The following is a 22,633-nucleotide window of genomic DNA, read 5'->3' as shown; positions in this document are numbered from 1 at the left end:
TCACGTCTTGAAACCATGATTCTCAACCAGAGGTAGGAACCTTGATCTTGTGGCAGTCCGAAAAAGAGGAGGAAGGAAACTGAAAGGATAAGCCAACACCTTATCAGGGAAAGAATGTAAATCGATATACATGACATCAATGTTGTTTGCTGCTAAAGAGCAGCATGTGTTGAGTCATTTTTTGCATAGAGGCACTATTCAGGCCATCAAATCTCTACTTTGTCGAAAAATCTATTCCGTTCCATTCCCCCCCCAGTCTATCCCTGTATTCCTGCAAGTTTCAAAGGCCTATGTAATGTCCCTTTGAAGTCAATTAAATTATTTAAGATGTTAACATCAGGGAAAAGTAAACCTTTTTACGTCCAACAAGCACGTACAGTGAAATATTTTAACTTTTTTGCTTGAAAGCACTGTTTCAAAAAGAGAGTCTACATCATTATTTTGCAGACCGCCATATCAGCTAATTCAATCCTGATCCAGTGTTTTGGGCATCTCCAGTATTCAACCTGCAGCTACACTGAAACAGAGAATGGAAGCACTCATTCTTTTAAGCTGTTCCTCTCTGTTGCAAGAATGAACCTTTAAAGTTTTTTTTGAACCGTGAATATCACAGCCAAGTCGCAAGCTGTGGGGGAAGAAAGAGGGGAGAACGCTACAGCATGTTTTATTTGCAAGGAGCTAAGAGCTTGCCAACTGCAAAATGTTTTGATTTAAGATGAGCAAGAAAGTGGATTTTATTCCTGCACTCCTCCCTCATCGTTTGTCGTCATTCATCATGTCATGAACTTCAACATGTAATTGACTGGGTCTCCAAAGGGTTTCACAGCAAAGCAGACACCAAAGATTGACACCGCATCACTGTGGCTTTGTCAAAAAATTACTGTTTCAAATCGAAAATGTCCCAGTGGAGCCTTTAGAATGCAGCCATGTCCCATAGCACTGGGAAGAATCTCATTAGAAATTAGCCCCCAGGCAGCAGAAACCAGGCTTTCTCCAGCACCTCTGTAAATCTAATTTAATATATAACATATTGTTTAAAATAAACATGTTATTGCTGTTTCGGAAGGAGATGATATTTGATTTGATTCAGGAGAGATTTGACCTTCCTGGGAATTGACTGCTTAGTAGCAGACTGTTGGATTTAATGGTACTGGGGTTGCCAAAAAGGAGGTTACACTTTGAAAGTATCCCGAGGAAGAACATTACGGCTGTCTCATGTCACGGTAGGAGGGGTTCGTTTAGCTGTCTTGGTCCAGGTTACAGAAAGATATGTCCTCCTGGGTAGAGGCCTCATTTGAACCTGTGTGGCTGGCACCCACCCCCTAGAAGTTGGTACAAGTGGAACCTGCAGCAGGAGAGGCATGGATAATTAAAGAGAACAGAAACAGCCTTTTTTTTTATTGGCTGAGCTACATTTTGTATTGATGTACCTTTTTTAATATAGTAAAAATTCCTAAACACTTTACAGTGACATTTGTCAACAATAACTTGGATACCGAGCTATTTAAAGTGATATTAGGACAGATGACCAGTAGCTTGGTCAAGGAAGTACATTTTCATGAGGAAAGGGACGATGAGAGGTTTGTGAAGAAGAACTCCAGCGCTTCAGGCCTGCATAGCTGTTGGTGGTTGAGCGAAGGAGTGGATGAATTGAGCTCACTTTGGAATGTGTGGATGTTGTGCCTCATGTGTGAAACTCTGATCCAACAAGAATTCCTATAAAACTTTAAAAAGTACAAGAGGCCGAGGCTGTTTTAGTCAGGGTTGGGTTTTTTTTATTCTTGGGATTTAGGCATTGCTGACGAGGCTGCTATCTATTGCCCATTCCCTTTCCCTAGTTGAACCTTGGAGCTCTGTCTTGAACCACTGCCGTCCACATGGTGTGTGGGCACACCCTACGCTGCTGGAGGAAGGGTTACAGGTTTGACAAAGTAACAGTGGAGGGATAGCAATCTAGCTCCAAATCAGGGAGATGTGCAGAACATTGTTTAGGCCACTTTTGGAACATTGCGTGCAAATCTGGTCTCCTTTCTGTCAGCAGGATGTTGTTAAACTTGAAAGGGTTCAGAAAAGATTTACAAGGTTGTTGCCAGGGTTGGAGGATTTGAGCTATAGGGAGATGCTGAATAGGCTGGGTTGGTTTCCCTAGAGCGTTGGAGCCTCTGGGGAGACCTTATTGAGATTTATAAAATCATGAGGGGCATGGATAGGATAAATAGACAAGTCTTTTCCCTGGGGTGGGGGAGTCCAGCTTAGAGGGCATAGGTTTAAGGTGAGAGGGGCAAGATTTAAAAGGGATCCAAGGGGCAGAGGGTGGTGCATATATGGAATGAGCTGCCAGAGCGAGTGGTGGAGGCTGGTGCAATTATAGCATTTAAAAGGCATCTGGATGGATATATGAATAAAGAGGATTTAGAGGGATATGAGCCAAGTGCTGGCAAATGGGGTTAGATTAGATTAGGCTATCTGGTCGGCATGGATGAGTTGGACTGAAGGGTCGGTTTCTGTACTCTACATCTCTATGACTCTGTCTATGTGTGGCTTAGAGGTAACTTGCAGCTGGTGGTGGAAGCTGTTGGAGGAGTGTTGCTGTAATGCATCTAGCAGATGTTACACACTGCTGCTACTGACCATTTGTGGTGGAGGGAGTAAATGTTTATGGTGTGGATTTGGTGCCAATCGAGCAGACTGCTTTATCCTGGATGCTGTCAAGCCCAAGTTGTTGAAGCTGCCCTTGCTAAGATCACAAGATGTACCACAAGTCAAAGTAGGCCATTCTGTCCTTCTGACACCACGTCCACCATTCAAAACTCATGGCTAATCTGGCCATTCTGAACTCTACCCTTGCCTTTCCACATGTACAAATTCCTTGGCTAAAAATCTCTGTCTTTGTTTTTCTTTAAATATTCTTAATGATCCAAACTTGAGAGCTCCATGTTCTAAACAATTCCATATCATCACTAACTTCAGAGAAGAAGTTTCTCCTTTATTGCTGTCTGAAATGGGTGACCCCTTACTCTGAGTTTACGTCCTCTGGTCCTAGATTCTCTCTCAAAGGGAAACAATCCTGTCAAGGCTGTTAAGAATCTTACATGTCTCAATTAATTTGCTTCGCATTCTTTTCAACCCCAATGAGCACAAGCCCAGCCAACTCAGAAAATTCCCTCCATATTCACAATTGACCTAGTGATCTTTCTCTGGACCACCTCCAGTGTTAGTAATCTTTCCTTCATTAAGGGTTCCAAACTGTTCACGGGTGTAGTCAATGTAATTCTAGCAATACTACCCTATTTTCATATACCATCTTCTCTGAAACAAAAGCTAACTTCCATTTGCCTTCCTGACTACTCGCTATATCTGAATGCTAGCTTTTTCTGATTCGTGTATTGGTACCCTGAAGTCTTTCTGTGCTACAGCTTTATCTATCTTTCCTTCATTTAAATTATATTCAGCTCTTCTCCTTTTCTTGCCAAAGTACACAACCTCCCATTTTCCACGTTATATTCCATCTACTAAGATTTTGTCCACTTAACTTGTCTATATCCCTGTGTAGGAGAAAGTGAGGACTGCAGATGCTGGAGATCAGAGCTGAAAATGTGTTGCTGGAAAAGCGCAGCAGGTCACGCAGCATCCAAGGAGCAGGAGAATCGACGTTTCGGGCATGAGCCCTTCTTCAGGAAAGGCACATGCCCGAAACGTCGATTCTCCTGCTCTATATCCCTGTGTAGACTGTGTCATCCTCACCATGTATTGTTCCACCCATTTTTGTCATCTGCAGACATACATTCAGTGCTGTCATCCAAGTAATTAATATGTATTTTAAATACTTGTGGCCTCATCATTAATCCCTGTACTGCTCCACTAGTTATGGGTAGTTATCTTAAAATGCCCTCTTTATCCTAGCTCTCTCTTCAGTTAGCTAGCCAGTCTTCTGTCCATGCTAACATACCACCTCCAAACGTGAGCTCTTATCTTAAGTAGCTTTATGTGTGGTACCATACTGAATGGTAATGGAAATCTAAATGCATTGCATCTATTGGTTCTCTTATTTATCCTGTTTGTCACCACCTCAAAGAATTCTAATAAATTTGTCAGGCATGATTTCTCCTTCATGAAGCCATTTATCAGAGCAACTGCAGAGTATTCTAAGATTCTCCTGACTTGAAGATGTTGAGCAGTCATTGAAGAATCCAAATAAATGTGTTCCTCGTTGCAAAATTGCCCAAGCTGTATCCAACTCTTGTAACCACAATGTTTATATGGCTTCTCCAGTTCAGTTTCTGGTCAATTTCAACTTCCTCAGGATGTTGAAACTGGGGGAATTCAGTGATGATATTGTCATTAAATGTCAAGAAAGAAATAGTTAGATTGTCTCATGTTAAAGGTTATCTTTGTTTTGTGTTGTAAATAGTACGTGCCAGTTATCGGCCTAACATGAATGTGCAAGTCTTGCTGCGAATAGCACAACACTGCTTTCTGTATGAGTATTCCAGCCCAGGGGGTGAAGTGGGCGCCGGAGATGTGCTTGGAGCAGACAACCTGTCAAATTGGTAATGAGGTACCAGTCTGCAAATACAGCAGGGTCAACACTTTAGAGGGCAAGCTTACATTTTCAACTGTTCTGTTACTAATAGCTCCAGGATAATGTTTTATAAGTACAAAATGTTTGAGGTGCAATTGAATTATTAAAATGGTTTCCTAGCTGTAATTGTTAGTGTTAGTTCCTGTCCACTGTGTGTGTGTTGAACTTCTGCCAATTCAGGAACTGCCTAAAGCAGTCCAGGAGTTGGTTTTCTGAACCGTGCAAACTTTACCCCTTGAATACCATTCTTTTACCCTGAATGATTTTCGAGTGTAAGCACAGAGCCCCCGTACTTAATGAAGATTTTTCCGTATGGGGTTTCCTTTTATGGGGGATAAATGGTCTTTGTTTATTTGCCACCTGGGTCTGGTTTGCTTTTGTTTCCTTCTGTCTGAGATTTCAGCCAAAGCACAGCATTAAGAGGAGAGAAGGGAATATCCTCCTTAACTGCTGAGAAGATTTAAGGATATCCTCCTTAATTTTTATTAGTTTGTGAATGCAAGTGGCTCATTTTAATTATCAGGTGATCATAAAAGGCTTTGTGTGCTTTTAAAAGGGGAACAAATCTTGGTTATAATTCCTTCTCTCAATGTGACTTTAAGGTACTGTCAGTATTTATTCTGGAATCAAGTGGTAGTTTTTTAAAAAAAATGTTTCTCTTGTGACACTTTGGTCTTGCAAGTAGTTCTCGGAAAAAATAAGAACGGTTGTCCTTTTGAGAATCCTCACTGATGGTATCCTTCAGTGCAGTTGATAAGTTGTAAAAGGCATCATTTTGCCCAGGAGCCCAAACCCCATATAAGGGAAGGCTGTTGGCTCCACAATCCTCTAATAGGACATTAAACTGGCTAAGTAGCCAACTCATCACTGGCGCCTGTTGACACCATAGAACCACTGAGGAATATTTAACCATATTGGAAAAAAATCTTCATTCATAATTCATGCATGCTGCTGCACCATGCTTCAAATGCTCTCGTCCTTATGATCTCATTGAAAGACAGTACACTCAGTTCTTCTCCATTTCACACACTGAATCACAGCAAGTTGCACTTAAAAGTAAACCTGATAAGTCCTCTATCCCTCAGTACAATGGGAAGTAAGCACCAGCCACGCAAATGGCATGTCTTTGAGTATGCCTTCACTTTCAGTTGCTCATGCTCTCCCTTGCTCGTTGTCTTGCCCTTGGTCATACTCTTGTCCACTGTCGCCCCCTGCCCACACCCCACCTTTAAGATCAGATGTTTAAATTTGATATATTAATGGACTGGGAGCCAATGAGCTTTCTAAGTTAGCCATGCAAACAGATGAAGTAGTGTATTTTTTTAAGTATTGTGTAGAATTTACAGCTGTAGAACAGGCCATTCAGCTCTGTTAGCCATTGCTGGTGTTTATGCTTCAGCTAGGCTTTGCCTATTCTTAGCCTTCACATCTTTCCATTCTTCATTTGCACCATCCTGAGTAAAGGCATTTCGTTTGAACTCTATTGTTGGATTTATTAGTGACCATGGAGAGTAACATAGGAACAATAGGAGACCATTCAGCCAATCAAGCATGTTCTGTCATTCAATTCATTAATCTTTATCTGGTTTCCAGTTACAGCAGTTCTTTCATTTCATTCCCCTTCGTGTTCTCACTTTGGGCACCATCTCCATCACTTTGTCTCATTCTCTGTACTACCATCCCCAAGACACAGACTTTCGCACGGGCACGCACAGACACTTCCATGTGCACGTGCAGACATGGACACTATTGTCAGCATAAATTAGAACATAGAATGTAGAACATTACATCGCAGAACAGGCCCTTCTGCCCTTTATGTTGCGCCGACCTGCAAAAATAATCGGATGCCCATCTAACCTACAACATTCCACTATTATCCGTATGTATGTCCAACGCTTATTTAAATGCTCCTAACGTTGACGAGTCTACTACTGTTGCAGGCAGGCCGTTCTATGCCCCTAATACTCTTGAGTGAAGAAACTACCCGATATCTGTCCTAAATCTATCACCCCTCAATTTAAAGCTATGTCCCCTCGTGTTAGCCTCTCTCTGTTCACCCTATCTGACCCTCTGATTACTTTATATATCTCGATTAAGTCACCTCTCAACTTTCTTCTCTCCAATGAAAGTAGCCTCAGTTCCCTCAGCCTTTCCTCATAATGCCTTCCTCCATACCAGGCAACATCCTAGTAAGTCTCCTCTGAAACTTTTACAAAGCTTCCACATCCTTCCCATAATATGGTGACTGGAACTGCACACAATACTCCAGGTGCAGCCTTACCAGTGTCTTGTACAGCTGAAGCATGACCTCGTGGCTCCGTAACTCAATCCCCCTACCAATAAATGTCAACACACCATATACCTTCTTAACAATCCTATCAACTTGGTTGGCAGCGTTCAGTGATTTTTGCACTTGGACACCAAGATCTCTCTGTTCATCTACACTGCCAAGAATTTTACCATTAGTCCAGTACTTTACACTCCTGTTACTACTTCCGAACTGAACTACCTCTCACTTTTCCGCATTAAACTCCATTTGCCACAACTCTGCCTACTTTAATGTCATCCGCAAATTTACTAGCCCATCCTTCTATGCCCACATCCAGATTATTTATAAAAATGGCAAAGAGCACTGGCCCCAAAACAGATCCTTGCGGCGCACCACTGGTAACTGAACTCCAGGATGAACATTTCCCATCAACCGCCACCCTCTGTTGCCTTTCAGCTAGCCAATTTCTGATCCAAACCACTAAATCACCTTAGATCCCAAAACTCCATATTTTGCGCAATAGCCTACCGTGTGGAACCTCACCAAACACCTTACTGAAGTCCATGTTCACCACATCAACTGTTTTACCTTCATCCACCTGTTTTGTCACCTTCTCAAAGAACTCAATAAGGTTAGTGAGGCACAACTTACCCTCCACAAAACCATGTTGACTATCCCTAATCAAATTATTCCTTTCCAGGTGATTATAAATCCTATCTCTTACAACCTTTTCCAGCACCTTACCCACAACCGGAGTAAGGCTCACTTGATCTAGAATTCTCAGGGTTGTCCCCACTCCCCTTTTTAAACAAGGGAACAACATTTTCTATCCTTCAGTACTCCTGTCGACAATGATGACATAAAGATTGAAGCCAAAGGCTCTGCAATCTCCTCCCTGGCTTCCCAGAGAATCTGAGGATAAATCCCATCCGGCCCCGGGGTCTTATCTATTTTCAGATCTTCCAAAATTGCTAAAACCTCCTCTTTGTCAACCACAATCCCATCTAATCTAGTAGCCTGTATCTTCGTATTCTCACTAACATTGACGTTTTCCAATGTGAATACTGAAGTATTCACTAGTCATTCTTTTATTCCTGATATACCAATAGAAGGCCTTAGGGTTTTCCTTGATCCTATCTGCCAACAACTTCTCATGTCCCTTCCTGGCTCTTCTTAGCCCTCTCTTTCGATCTTTTCTGGCTAAATTGTAACTCTCCAGCCCCCTAACTGAGCCTTCACACCTCATCCTCACATAAGCCGCTGCCGCCTTCTTGACAAGAGCTTCAACTTCTTTAGTAGACCATGGCGTGCTCTCTGGACAGCTACCTCCCTGCCCGATAAGTATATACTTATCGAGAACCTGCAGAATAAGCAGCACATTTCAAGTGTGCCCATCCCCTGCAGTTTCCTGCCCCATCCACCATTTCCCAGCTGCTTTCGGTTCTGACAAAGATTCAAGAGATCCAAAATGTTAACTCTGTTTCTCTAATTGCAGATATTGCTAGAGTTTCTCCAGCAATTTCAGTTTCTTGAATAATCTCTCCGTCTCGGCTTTGAAATTTTCATTTGACTACCAGCCTTAGCAGTGTGGGAGAAAGTTCCATATTTCCGCTCATTGTGTAAAGACACTTTCCATGACAATACCCATGTGTAGATTATGTGCCCTTGTTCTGGATGTCACAACAGGGGAAATAGCTCAAACGTACAGCGAAGAAAATAATTTGCCTAAAACCTTTTTGTCTGCACTCATTAGAACGCATGCAAAAATACCACATTTCATTGAAATACCCTTTTGCGCAGGCAGCCTGTAGCTCCTTGTTTTCACCATAGGACTACTTCAGCCAATCAGCATCGACTTACCAACCGGTCAGACCTTTTTCTCCTGTCATATAAATTGTTGTGATTGTTTTGAAACTTGTTCTTGCAGAGATCCTAATGAGTGTAAGAGCTTTGGCAACATGTCATCTCTTTTCAGCAAGAGTCGATTAGTTCATTAGTCTTATGCATCAATTAGATCCCCCTTATTTATATTAATTTTTGTTTCTATTTAGTGGCACTAGAGATAAAATAAAACTAAATGTCTTTTATCTTAAATTGAATTTGCAGTTGAAGAGCTGGAGTGTCGAAGAGCTACAGAGAAGACTCAGCTCACTGGATCCCACTATGGAACAGGAGATTGAAGAGATTCGCCAGCGCTACCAGGCCAAGAGACAACCAATCCTGGATGCCATTGATGCCAAGAAGCGACGGCAGCAGAACTTCTGAGAGAGTTCCCATCACCAGGATGATGTGCTGAGCTCACCTTCGTAAGCACTCAAGACTCTGAGAGGAAAATCTATTTACAGAGAACAGAACATGCATTCTCTTTGTCAAACACATTCGCTCTCTCACGCTCGCTCTCGCTCACTCGCTCTCGCTCGCTCTCACTCGCTCTCACTCGCTCTCACTCGCTCTCTCACTCGCTCTCTCACTCGCTCTCTCACGCGCTCTCTCACGCGCTCTCTCACGCGCTCTCTCACGCGCTCTCTCTCGCGCTCTCTCTCGCGCTCTCTCTCGCGCGCCGCACACACACACCCTCCTTTCCCACATTTGTTTTCTCTCTGTCTGCCTGCCCCTCTGTCTCCCTGCATTCAGCCCCTCTGTCTCTCTGCCTGCCTGCCCCTCTCTCTGTCTCTCTGCCTGCCTGCTTCTCTCTCTGTCTCTCTGCCTGCCTGCTTCTCTCTCCGTCTCTCTGCCTCCCTCCTCTCTTTGTGTGTCTGTCTCTCTCTCTCTCTCTCTCTCTCTCTCTCTCTCTCTCTCTCTCTCTCTGCCTGCCTCTTTTTCCGTCTCTGATACACACATGTTCTTTCACATGTTTTCTCTCTGTTTCTCTGACTCTCTCACACAGGCACTCTTCACATGCACACCCTTACTCTTCAAACATGTTACCCACTCACTCACTCTTCTCTCTCACACAGACGCACTCATTTTTCTCTCCCCCACACATTACGGAGAAGCACTCTCACATACGCACGCATTCATACCATCAAACTCACCCCCCCTCCCCGCCCTCCAATAGACATGTGCAACCAGACTTTTATCGCTCAAACAAGAACTCGAAGTTCTTATGCTGTGGATTGTTATGGCAGCTTTCCCCTTTAACTTCCAGGAGTATTGGTAAAATCTGCCACCAGGATGAACAATGTTTTTAGTTTATTTTTTAAAACAAAACTATTTTTCTAGAATTACCTTCATCCCGAAATCATCATCTCATCTGGAAAACTTTCAGCTTTATATTTAAAACAGAAACAAAGGAGTCTTCCGATTGCTAGCTTCAAAATTATCAATAAAATCACTATTTCAGAGCTTCAGCATCAACTCTCCATCCCTGACCTCTTTCATCACCGAAAGAAAACCTGGCTTTGCTCAATAGAAAGGACTGATAAATCTAGGCCATGGAATGGAATAGAGTTAGAAATCTGTGAAGGAGAGGGAAGCCAATTGAGCACAAAGTGTCTCCTTCAGTCTCTCTACTCGTTGGTTTCTTGGTCTGTCTGCAGTAGTCTCTAACAGCATTGCATAAAAACAGCCATTTCCAGAGGCGACCCATATTAACACTGGCTTAATTTGGTTCTCCACCTTTTGACCGTCATCAGTGAAGGTGGACAAGTCTTCCCCCGAGTGTCCAACGTTTGGAAAGATGGAACTTGCATTTATGTAGCGCCTTTAACAGTCTCAGGATCTCCCAAAGTTTTGCAGCCAATGAAGTACTTCTAAGTGTAGTTGCTGTTACAATGTAAGGACCATGACAACAATTGATGCACAGCAAGTAACAATGAAATAGTGTCCAGATCGTCTCTAATTAACCATGTTAGATGTGGAATGAATATTGACTAGGATACCTCTCCTATTCCTCTTCAAAATACGCCATGCAAACTTTTACATTGAACAGTGCATGTTGGGGTCAGGGGGGACTGTTTAATGTCTCACCTGAATGACAGCTGTGACAGTACAGCACTTCCACAGCAATATGTCAGTCTAAAGTTTGTGTTCATGTCGAGAGAGCGTCTGGAAACCACCAACATCCAATTTAAAGATGGGAGTGCTACTAACTGAGTTACAACTAGCATTATTTTTCCCAGCATCAGAGGACTGGCATCATCCATTGTTGACTATTATATGCATCTTGAAAGATGTCCACATGTTGTCACCCTTGCTAATGGTGTTACCAAGCAGAAGTGTCACACTTCATAAAGTAGCATTGCTGGCTACACCTGCTCTGAGCCATCAGTATTGATCGCTAGTTGTCAATAGTAACCCATTCAATAGTTTTAGAATCATAGAGATGTCCAACATGGAGAGAGACCCTTCAGTCCAACTCATCTGCGCTAATCAGACATCCCAATCTGACCTAGTCCCCCTTAGCCCATATCCCCCTCAATGCTTTCTATTCCCATACCCATCCAGATTGCTTTAATTGTACCAACCTCCACCACCACCTCTGGCAGTTCATTCCATACATGCACCATCCTCTGCGTGAGAAAAGTTGCCCCTAAAGTCCCTTTTTAAATCTTTCTCCTCTCACCTTAAACTATGCCCTCTGGTTTTGGACTACCCTACCCTGGGGTAAAAAACCAACCTTGCCTATTCACTCTACCCGTGCCTCTCATGATTTTATATACCTCTATAAGGTCACCCCTCAACCTCTTCCTATAACTCAAATCTCCCAATCCTAGCAACATCCTTGTAAATCTTTTCTGAGCCCTTCCGAGTTTAGCAATGTCCTTACTGTTAGCAGGGAGACCAGAATTGAACGCAGTATTCCATTGAGTAAGTACATCATTGCCAGTCATTGGTTCTTCGAATCTGTAATGGCCCAAAAATTATCTTATAAATGCAGAGTGGTGAATATTCGCAGATGATGATGATTGAGGATTAAGGTTAATGTTTGGTTGGAATCCCCTATTAAAATGTGGAACTGGACAGGCCCAGGGGAATACAGAGTTGCTCTGTCATTGGAGAGAGGTGACTGGGCGTGAATTTAACCTGAAAGTCGCTGTTCCTCTGCCAGAGAGCTGCTCGCCCTCATGGTGACCTCCCCGGTACGCAGAGTGAACCCATGCGCTAGCATTTCTGAATCACCAACTAGCTACTCAGAAATGCCTATCTTTCTCCATTGCTAAGTGCTTTGTCCAAATGTGGTGGTTATCAGATTTTCAGCATCTGATTTCATTTTTTTTACCGCAATCATTTACTTAAATTGGCCAATAATCTAGCTAGTGGAATAGAGCTTTTCCAGGCGCACAGTTTGATTGTAAAACCATGCAGATAACATCTGTTTTACATTTTTTTTAAATGTCTCCAAATTAAACATTAGTATTTTTTAGGTAAATGTGATTTACTTGATTACGTGGATGTTTGTCAAGCACAATTAATGTTTCAATCTGACCAAATCTTTATTAACTAGGGCTTAATTGTCTCAGGGAAAGCTGCAGGATTCCAAGTTTTCATAACATTCGCAAAGTATAATTGAGATAGGTGTGTCTAAGTTGCTGCCAGTGTTGCTTGTGTGCATGTTTGCTCCTGTTACGCAGCTCTCTGCTTCAGAGTCACAACTTTAGAACCAAAGTAAAGGCTGCTTTCCTCTATCGAATGACATTCTTTGGTGAGAAAACCTACCGCTCCTGATTGTGGCTTCTGCTGTCCAAAGTGATTCAGTGGCTCTGTATCACCTCTTCACCTGATGTGAGCCATAGATCAGAAAGGCCCTGAACTTCAAACCCAATCCACTACATTTGCTGATCTCAGCTGAGTGATACAAGCCCATTTAGTTAATGGCAGGGCTACATTGCTTGCGTTCTAGTTTGAATCTCTTGTTTCCTGTCCAGTGACCACCGTTGTAGAATGGACCATACACATCGTGATAATACTATACTTTGGCCTCCATGGCCCAATAATCTGGCTGCCCATTAATAATGGAATTAATCCACATTGTATAATGAGCAACATCAAACTGCAGAAGCTTACATGAGCAATTAAATGGAAAATAATTACAAATATGCTCCAAAAGAATACTATCCTGGTAAATTGGGATTCACTGTAGAATGTGTCCATGATTGTTTTATAGTGTAATAGTTCCCACTGTGAAGAATTTAGGACATTATCCAATTAATTATGTGTTGTCATAGTGCTATTTACAAAATGTTCGATAAATGCTTATTACTAAGCAATGGTATCTACAAATATAATCAAAGAGCAGTGTTTAAAGGTTGATTACTTGCCTTTTCTCTCTAGCAATCTAATCCAAATCTATGCTTTGCTTGTAATATTCCACTGATCTGTGCATTATGAAATGAGCGTCTCTCATCATTATAACAGCTAGGATCAGCCACAACATACTCTCCATAAACCAAAGGCATCTTTGGCTTCTTAAGGTGCTATACAAATGCAGGTTGGTATTGAAAGGCATGTTGAGGCTTGCAGATTTCAATTCCTTCGAACCTCTCCAGTGTTCAGATGTATCATGGTTCACCTGTATCTGCCCACTTTGGTTTCATGACTCTGAATACTATTATCAAACAAAAATCTATCAATCTCAATTTTGAGCATTTCAACTGATGCCTAACCAAATCAGCTTTTTAGGGGAAAGTTTCTGGTTTCCACAACCCCTTGCATGGAGAAGTGCTTCTTGACACCACTGCTGAGCGACCTGACTCTTTCTTAAAGTTCTTGTCCCCTTTGGACTCTCCTCCCCTCACCACCTCACATTTTAAACTCTCATTGACTGCTACCCTGCCCCCCAAATGAAATCATTTCTCTCTGACTTCCCTGTTGGATCCTTTGGTCACCTTAACATACCACAACTGGATCATTTTAATTTATTGCTGCCTTCCAACTTCATTTGAAGGATGTCAGAAGAAGAGAAAGTATGACTTTTAGTCTAACAACCTGGAATAAAGAACCTTGAAACTCCATACTGAAGATATTGTGTGTACAAAGCTGTTTAGCTGGACTTGAAAGTCATATTCCCAAGTCCAACTGTGGTGGCCAGTAAAGGTCATAATGCCACAGAGAGGCCTCCTTGCTGCTAACCATAATGGTATAAGATGATGGCGTGAAGGATTCAAATCATAACTCCTTCTATTTATTTAATATTGTTCCCTTAAGTTTTGGAAATCCATTTTCAAAGTATGACTAAAGATGCACTGAGCATTTCAATTATTCAATTTTTTAGAACTCCGTCTCAAATTTGATTCCAGAATCAATCGGTGATGTGAGAAAATTGAATTTTATGCATTTTTAAGTGAGTAGTTCCTCATTAAGTCAGATCTACACGAGATGATCTCTGCAATATATCAAAAGAACAAGAAGCAATATTTTTTTTCAAAGATGTACTGGACTCTGATAAATCTCTCTGGTTTATTGAGCTGGATTAAATGAATGCAAATCTGATTTCACACTTTTCAAAGCATTTAGTTTCTGAGTCAGCGCAGTGTGGTTTTGGGTGAATGGAGTTGGAAGCAGACTTTCCTCCCATAGAAATGGCATTTTCCTTTTTAAATTTGTCACCTAGCTTGATATGTGGGTAACAGCAAGATGCTGGATTACTGGGTTTTTGCCGTTTAGTTATTAGAGCCATGGAAGCAGTATGTCACAGATGTTTGGTCCTCTGTCCCATTTTCTCTGTTTCATCCATGTAGCCCTGCAAGTTATTTTCCTTCCCTAAACTTTTGCACAAATAAATTCTTTCTGGAATTTCTATAAGTATTGCGCCCCCAAAATGCTAACTCTTTGACCTCAATCCAGCTGTCTATGTTGGAACTTTTCTTTGTTTACCTTGTCCAAACGAAGTAGTCTCCCCTCAATCACCTTTGTTTGAAGGGGAACAATCTCCAACCTAACTTTGTTGCTAAATCCGCTCATCCCTGGAACCATTTCTGCTAAATCCCCTCCGCACTCTTTATATTGAGGGTCATAACACAGACAAGAGGTAGCCTGCTGGTAAGCTTTATGTTGAACATGGGTTTAAGACCTGAAGGTGGCTTGCTGTTGATAATTCCAAATTAGCGAGTTTTGAGAAGATTTGAAGCTCAGGTTGAGGTTCTGGATGTAGGTTTGCTCACTGGACTGGAAGGTTCATTTTCAGACTTTTCATCACCCTTCGAGATAACATCTTCAGTGAGACTCCGGACGAGGTTTTGTCCGGAGGCTTACTGAAGATGTTACCCAGTATGGTGACGGGACGTCTGAATTTAAACTTTCCAGCTCAGCGAGCAAACCTACATCCACAATTCCAAGTTGCTCAATGTGTTAAATTTGTGAATTAGATAATGCAACCAGCACAACAGAAGTAGGAATTTAGTGCTTTAAAGGTTTTTCCGAGATAGTTTGAATTATGCAACTTAAACCAAGCAGAGGAAAGTTTATGCCTACTATTTCAAGCAAGGTTTTGTTGCTGTCTCCAGGGTAGGCATAAGCTTGCAGGCTGAAAAATTATCCCCCTCTCATCATCTGTTTTAAACCTTCATCTCTGTTTCCTTAATGGTGGGTGGATCTCCTTAATATGTCTGCTTTTTGCCTTCAAACTGCATTCAGTGTCCAATAGCCTCTGCTCCCTCCATGTGCCTTTTATTGTGCTGAGCTTGTATTTTTGATCTCATTCATTTCCTTACTCCTATAGGTTTAACAAAACTGGACCATCTTAATTCTTTCCACGTCCTGCGTGCTTTTCTTAAAAAAAAACCTAAGCTATACTTCAAGCTGCCAGTAAGTGTTAGAAAGAACTCCTGCTTTGTCTAAGATCTGGGTGCATCTTGGCTGGAGTGGGATTGAATTGTCCGTTCCCAACAAGCACAATACGGTAGATGCTGGAATTCTGAATTAAGAACAGAAATGCTTAAACTACTCTGGTCAGGCAACATCCCTGGGAAGAGCAATGGAGTTAATGCTTCAGATTGATGACCTTGCTGTCAGAAGGTTACATCATCAGTCTGTTATCCAGATTTGAAACTATATTGCTGTCCTTTTGCCATTACTGGGCTGGACCTCTGCAAACCCTCTACCTGACAGTGCAATGGGAGCAGTTCCATAAAGCACCCCTTTACTGTGCCTCGAGGCAAGTTAGGGATGGGGCAATAAGTTGTTCATCTCAGCTCTAGAATGGCAAAGCATATAATGGCAGCTAATTTTAAGCAGGTCTTTGCTGGGCTCAGTTGGAGCTGTCAAGAAATGAGCTTTTGTTGAGTCTGAGGATTGCACCTTTTAAGGGGAAAGCAGATTACATGTGTCAGCGTGTCCTAACAACTTGCATTTATATAAGCACCTTACCTTGGACATCCTGAGGAGGTTCACTTCAATAAATGTTGGCCAGCTGGCGTTGCCCACATCCTACAAATGAATTTTATTTTTTTAAAAAATAAAGCATTACCAAACTGAATTGACACTGGACCTTGTCAGGAGATAAGATGAAAGGCTTGATTAACAGTAGTAGGTTGAGAGGAATGTCTTAAAAGGATTTCTGTGTGGGAATTCCAGGGTTTCATAACAGAAAACATGAGCAGATGAGCTGTGAAGCTTGCATTCCCACATTGTTGGTGCGTGGGTGGGGTGCTTAAAATAACCAAGGGAAAGATGCTTTGAATATAAAGTGTGCCCGTGCCAAAAGGCACAAGTGTTTTGGTTTCATTTTAATCTATTGAGTCCTTTAAAAATGTCAGTAGTGACTCATTTTTCTTGTGCATTGTCTGCAACTTGAAGATATAATGCTGTCTGTCTCAAAGTGTGTTGATTTAGAAATTTAAATCCAAACTCTGCTATTTTGATGGAGTTAGGATTGGGAAGAGAGAGGAAGAAAAACAGAATTCAGCTCAAATTTGGACTATTTGAAAATCCATTTATCCAAATCAATGAGATGTCATTCTGTTTTCAATTAAATCTGTGATGCAAATCCTGTGTTATTGTATCTTTTTTATAAAAGCACTGAGGTGGAAAACAATATTTTGAATTTCCAATTTAAAAATTCAAACTGGTATTCTAAAAGATATATTTTCACAGCAGGTTCTGATGAGTTCTGGAACTGAGATTAAAGCTGTCAGTTTTTTTTCCATGTGCATATATTTTACAATGGTCAATTTAGATGTGTATGTTTGTGGAATGAAACAAAATTTGTAAATTTTGCTTTTTTAATAAATTCTGGATTAATGTTATGGCCACTTGTTCTGTAAACTTTGTCTTGCTATATTTGAATAATGTCAGTTAAATAAAAAAAAAGGAAAAGATGTAATGTGTTTCCTGATATTATAAGTTTGCACCAAATGTAAAACTGTGTTCTGATTTGTGGGATACATAACTAAAATCCTTAAAAAGACTAAGGTAGCAAGCACGTGGAATGTGCCACCCTGGTATGGGCACAAGTATTAGTTGTTGATTCATTTAAAATTAGTAAATAAAATCCTGAAACTCTCCAAACAGACCTGAGAGAGCACATTGCAGCAGTTCACAAAGTCCACACACACCACCACCTTTTCAAGGATCTTGCCAGTGAAGGCCAGATCCTGAAAATGAATAACCAGAAAAGTTTGTGCCGTGTTCCGGTGACTTCAGCTGTGACATTGCAAGCGTTATAGTTCACATTCTTGCGCTACAAGGGTGGAATATTGGCCACAGTCATGGTTGCTGTCAATTAGGCCCTGCTGAGAAGTGACCACATATAGAAGTCTAGAAAAGATAGAGTTTAACTAATGGTAAGAAATAGGAACAGGATTAGGCAATTCAGCCCCTCCAGCCTGTTCCAGGCAGTCCTCACATCCATTTTCAAGAATCTGTCTATCTCAGGCTTAACTGTGCACAAGGACTCTTCCCACACAGCTCTCTGTGGTAAGGGGTTCCAAAGAGAGACAACCCTCTGAGAGAAGAAATTCCTCCTCATCTCAGTCTTAAATCAGTGCCCCTTTATTCTGAGACTCTGCCCTCTGGTCCTAGGCTCTCTTGTGAGGGGAAACATCCTCTCAGCATTTACTCTGTGAAGTCCCTTCAGAATCCTTTCTGTTTGAATGAGATCACCTCGTTCTTCTGAATTCCAATGAGTAGAGTCCCAACCTGATTAACCTTTGCTCATAAGGCAATCCTTCCACACTGAAGATCATCCTAGTGAACCTTTTTTTTTGAGTTTCTGAACTGCCTCCAATGAAATGGTACCTTTCTTTAAAAAAGGGACCAAATGTGCGCTCAGTACTCCAGGTGTGGTCTCATCAGCACTGTACAGTTGCAGTAAGACTTCCCTACTCTTATACCCTATTGAAATAAGGGCCAACATTCCATCAACCTTCCTGATTACCTGTTGCCCCATGTACTAACTTTATGTTTCATGCACAAGTTCCTCTGCATTGCAGCTTTTCTCCATTTAAATAGTACTCTTTTGCAGCCGGGTACAAAACCTCTGTAGGTGTATTATGATCAGATTCCAGTGATGCTCCCTGATTTGTTAAGGTTCCAAACTCGGTATCCCCTCTCAGGCAAAGAGGGGTGGGTATTCTCCAATTTTTCTTTTATTAATACCCTGCGCCCCCACCTTCTTGGTTGCACAAGATTAATTTGAAAAGGTTTCCTTACCTTTTGGATGCCTTTCTCCCAGATCCAGGTGAACTTATGCTCTAAAATGAGCCAATTTATCCAGGTTTTTTTTTAATTAAGAGAAGAATTAGTTTTGTATTTCGGCAGTAATGAATAATGCAATGCCTGCACACATCAAAAATTTCTAATGCAAGTAGAAAATTAATTCTATGGATCAGTCTTCCAAATGTTCATGCAGATCTCGTAGTGGAATGGTAAGACCAAATGGAAACTGAGTGACTAGTTTGTGGAACACCTCCACTCTGTCTACAAGAATGACCCCAACCCTCCAGCTGCTTGCTATTTTAATAAGCTACCTTGCTCCCATGGCGGTGCAGGCTCGAAGGGCTGAATGGCCTACTCCTGCACCTATTGTCTATCTATTGTCATGCTAATATTTCTCTGCTTGTTCTGCTGCAATGTTTCAATGCATCTCAACACTTAAAGGCTGTAAGGGCAAGTCAGGGAAAGATAGACCGGTGAGCCTTTCGTCAGTGGTGTGTAAGTTGGAGGGGATTCAGAGGACAGGATTTGTATGCATTTGAAAAGGCAAGGAATGATTAGGGACAATCAGTATGGCTTTGTGTGTGGGAAATTGTCTCTCAATAACTTGAGTATTTTGAAAAGGTGACAAAGAAGACTAATGAAAGCAGAGTGGTAGATGTTGTCTGTATGTATTTCGGCAAAGCGTTTGACAAGGTTCTACATGGTAGACTGAAAGGTAAGGTTAAATCACATAGGATCCAGGGGGACCAAGCCAATTGGATGCAAAATTAGAACATAGAGCATATAAATTGGCTTGACAGTAGAAGACAGAGAGGGTGGTGCTTAGAGGGTTGCTTTTCACACTGGAGGCCTGTGATCAGTAGTGTGCCACAAAGATCGGGTGTTGGGTCTGCTGCTTTTTATCATTTACATAAATGATTTGAATGTGAATATAAGAGGTATGGTTAATAAATTTGCAGATGACACTAGAATTGGTCGTGTAGTGGACAGCAAAAATGATTATTTAAGTCGAGCAGGACCTTGATCAGATGGGCCAATGGGTCAAAGAGTAGCAGATGGAATTTAATTTAGATAAATGTTAGGTGCTGTATTTTTGAAAGGCAAATACGGCAGGACTCATACAATTAATGGTAGGACCTGGGGAATATTACGAAACAAAAAGACCTAGGGGTACAGGTTTATAGTTCCTTGAACATGGAGTTGCAGGTAGATAGGGCAGTGAAGGTGGCGTTTGACATGTTTGCCTTTATTGCATTGAGTATAGGAGTTGGGATGTCATCTTGCTGCTGTACAGGAATTTAGCGAGACCACTTTTCAATTCTGGTCTCCCTACTATAGAAAGGGATGTTGTAAAACTTGAGAGGGTTCAAAAAAGATTTACAGGGATGTTGCCAGGGTTGGAGGGTTTGAGCTATAGGGAAAGGCTGAATAGGCTGGAGCTATTTTCCCTGGAGTTTTGAGGGGCTGACATTGTAGAGATTATGTATTTATGAAGGGCATGGATAGGGTGAATAGCGCAGGGTAAGGGAATTCAAAACTTGGGAGCATAGCTTTAAGGGGAAAGAGGAAAGATTTTAAAATGACCTGAGGTGTAACTTTTTTTTAAAGATTAGATTACTTACAGTGTGGAAACAGGCTCTTCGGCCCAATAAGTCCACACCGACCCGTTGAAGCGCGACCCACCCAGACCCATTCCCCTTCACCTAACACTACGGGCAATTTAGCATAGCCAATTCACCTAACTTGCATATTTTTGGACTGTGGGAGGAAACCCACGCAGACACTGGGAGAATGTGCAAACTCCACACAGTCAGTTGCCTGAGGTGGGAATTGAACCCGTGTCTCTGATGCTGTGAGGCAGCAGTGCTAACCACTGTACCACCCACAGGGTAGTGCATATATGGAACAAGATGTGGATGGAAGCTGGTACACTTAACATTTAAAAGGTGTCTGGATGGGTACATGAATAGGAAGGGTTTAGAAGGATATGGGCCAAGTGCTAGCAAACGGGACTGGATTAATTTAGAATATCTGGTCGGTATGGGCGAGTTACTGAATTTATACCGGCTGCTATATTGTCTCTATCACAGACTTCAATTAAAAACACATTTTGAAATTATGAATGCAGTATTTAGCCAAACAACGCAACACCTTTCAATATCCTTTAGGGAAAGCTGGAGGTCTTGTGATGGAGTGTGTATCCCACCCTCTGAGCATGAAGCTCCAGATTGTGTGTTCCATCCCAGTGGCCAAGGAAGGTATGTTCATAATGCAGTCAACCAGATTGAGTGCAAAACATTCTGACACATGCCAAAAGCAGATGATAAAAGGGGGCAAGATTCCTGGTTAACCACGTAATGGTAGTCATAGCTCCTGTTTACAACATGCAGATAAAATAATGCACATTTCCACAGCAACTCAAACCAGAGTGAACTGTAATATCCCACCAGCAAGAGGACAATGGATATGGTAATGATGCAGATTCAATCCAACATTGATGGTAATGGAGAGTCCAGCCAAAGATGGGTCCTGATGTTTTCTCTATACCCAATATCCAGCAGTGATATCTTGCGGTTGAGGAATAAAGGTGTCAAGGTAGAGGTTCCAATTGGTGAACCAGACAAAATGCAGCAACGTTGTGTATATTTTGAGAGGTCTCTTGTTCCTCAAGGTGAAGGTCAAAGTGGGGGAAGTTTGTGGAGGAGTGGTCATGCCACTGGACTACTAATCCAGAGCACCAGGCTAATGTTCTGGAAACATGGGTTTGAACAGCAGGTGGTCAAGTGTGAATTCACTTTTAAACAATCTCAAATTAAAACGAGCCTAATAGCAACTATGTGCTACTGCCAATTGTTGGAAAAACCCATCCAGTTCATTAACATCCTTTGGGGAAGGAAATCTGTTATCCTTACCCAGCCTCGTCTACATGAGACCCTGACTCATAGAAAGATGATTGACTCTTAACTGCCCTCTGGGTAATTAGGAATGAACATTAACTGATGGCCTAGCCAGTGATGCCCAATTTTGTGAACTATTTAAATAAGGGCTAACTGCAAATGCACAGGGAATGGGTGACGCCACAGCTGATGTACTGTTTCTGTCTCCTTATTTAAAGAAAAATAGACATTTGTTAGGAATTGTCTATCCAATTCCTGCATTAAAGGGCTTGCCTTATGAGGAACAGTTTGAGTAGGTTGAACCTAGACTCATTAGTGTTTAAAAGAATGAGAGATGATCTTATGAAAAGTAAGTTTTAAAGGGGGCTTGACAAAATAATAGCTGAGAACAACTTCCTCTCGTGACTGGGCCAGAGCTAGAATCCCAAGAGTGCAGGAGCAGGCTATTTGACCTATCAAATCCACACCAACTCTCTGAAGAGCATCCCATCCAGATTCACCCCTCCCTACCCTATAGCCCTGTATTTTCCATGGCTAATCCACCTAGCTTCTCATCCCTGAACACCACAGGGCAATTTGGCATAGTCAATTCACCTAACCTGCACATCTTTGGACTGTGGGAGAAAACTGGAGCACCTGGAGGAAACGCACGCAAACACAGGGAGAAGGTGCAGACTCCACACAGTCAGTCACCTGAGGGTGGAATCAAACGTGGGTCCCAGGCATTGTGAGGCAGCAGTGCTAACCGCTGAGCCACCGTGCCCCTCAGGGGGAGCCACAGTGTTACTTAAGACACAGATGAGGAGGAATTTCTTCACTGCGCACTATTAATTTTTAGGTACTCTTTACTGAAGAGAGCAGTGAATTCTTGATTATACTCAAGGTTGGGGTAGATTTTTGATCAATAAGTGAATCAAATGGGACAGGGGTGTGATGGCAGATGGGATTAAGGCCAATCAAATCAGCCACAATCTTATTGACTAGTGAGTCGGCTCAAAGGGTTGAATGGCCTACTATTATTTATTATGTTCTAAGCACCATCTAATCCACCATCTCTGATTTTAAATAGTTGCAAGTTACTTTAGAATATTTGGTATTGTGTAGTTAGTAAAATTAAAGAAGCTTACAAACGGAATCTTTAACATATGGGACAATGCTGATCTTTGGTCTAAAGAATCAACTTAACTCTAAGAGTTGCCTCCATCACCTTAAATGGCAGAAACTCAAAACACGGTGATTCATTCAGTCTCCGGGATGTACAGATTTGCAACTGAAGGGCACTTGAACTGT

General features: G+C 41.8%; 1 protein-coding gene across 1 annotated transcript in view; it reads left to right on the top strand.

The window, feature by feature from the left end:
* The window catches only part of LOC122548300 (serine/threonine-protein kinase 3/4), a 153,279-nt gene extending 136,172 nt beyond the window's left edge, over window positions 1–17,107 (top strand). The window contains exon 11 of the mRNA XM_087994729.1: window positions 8,958–17,107. Coding sequence (XP_087850855.1) covers window positions 8,958–9,116 — 159 coding nt within the window. The 3' untranslated portion in view covers window positions 9,117–17,107. The remainder of the gene's footprint in view (window positions 1–8,957) is intronic.
* The last annotated feature ends 5,526 nt before the right edge of the window (window positions 17,108–22,633 follow it).

This window comes from Chiloscyllium plagiosum, unplaced genomic scaffold (genome assembly GCF_037043375.1).
Source record: "Chiloscyllium plagiosum isolate Xiang-an unplaced genomic scaffold, Cpla_swu_hap1 HiC_scaffold_15, whole genome shotgun sequence".
NCBI lineage: Eukaryota > Metazoa > Chordata > Chondrichthyes > Orectolobiformes > Hemiscylliidae > Chiloscyllium > Chiloscyllium plagiosum.
This window is presented reverse-complemented; position numbering and strand designations above follow the sequence as displayed.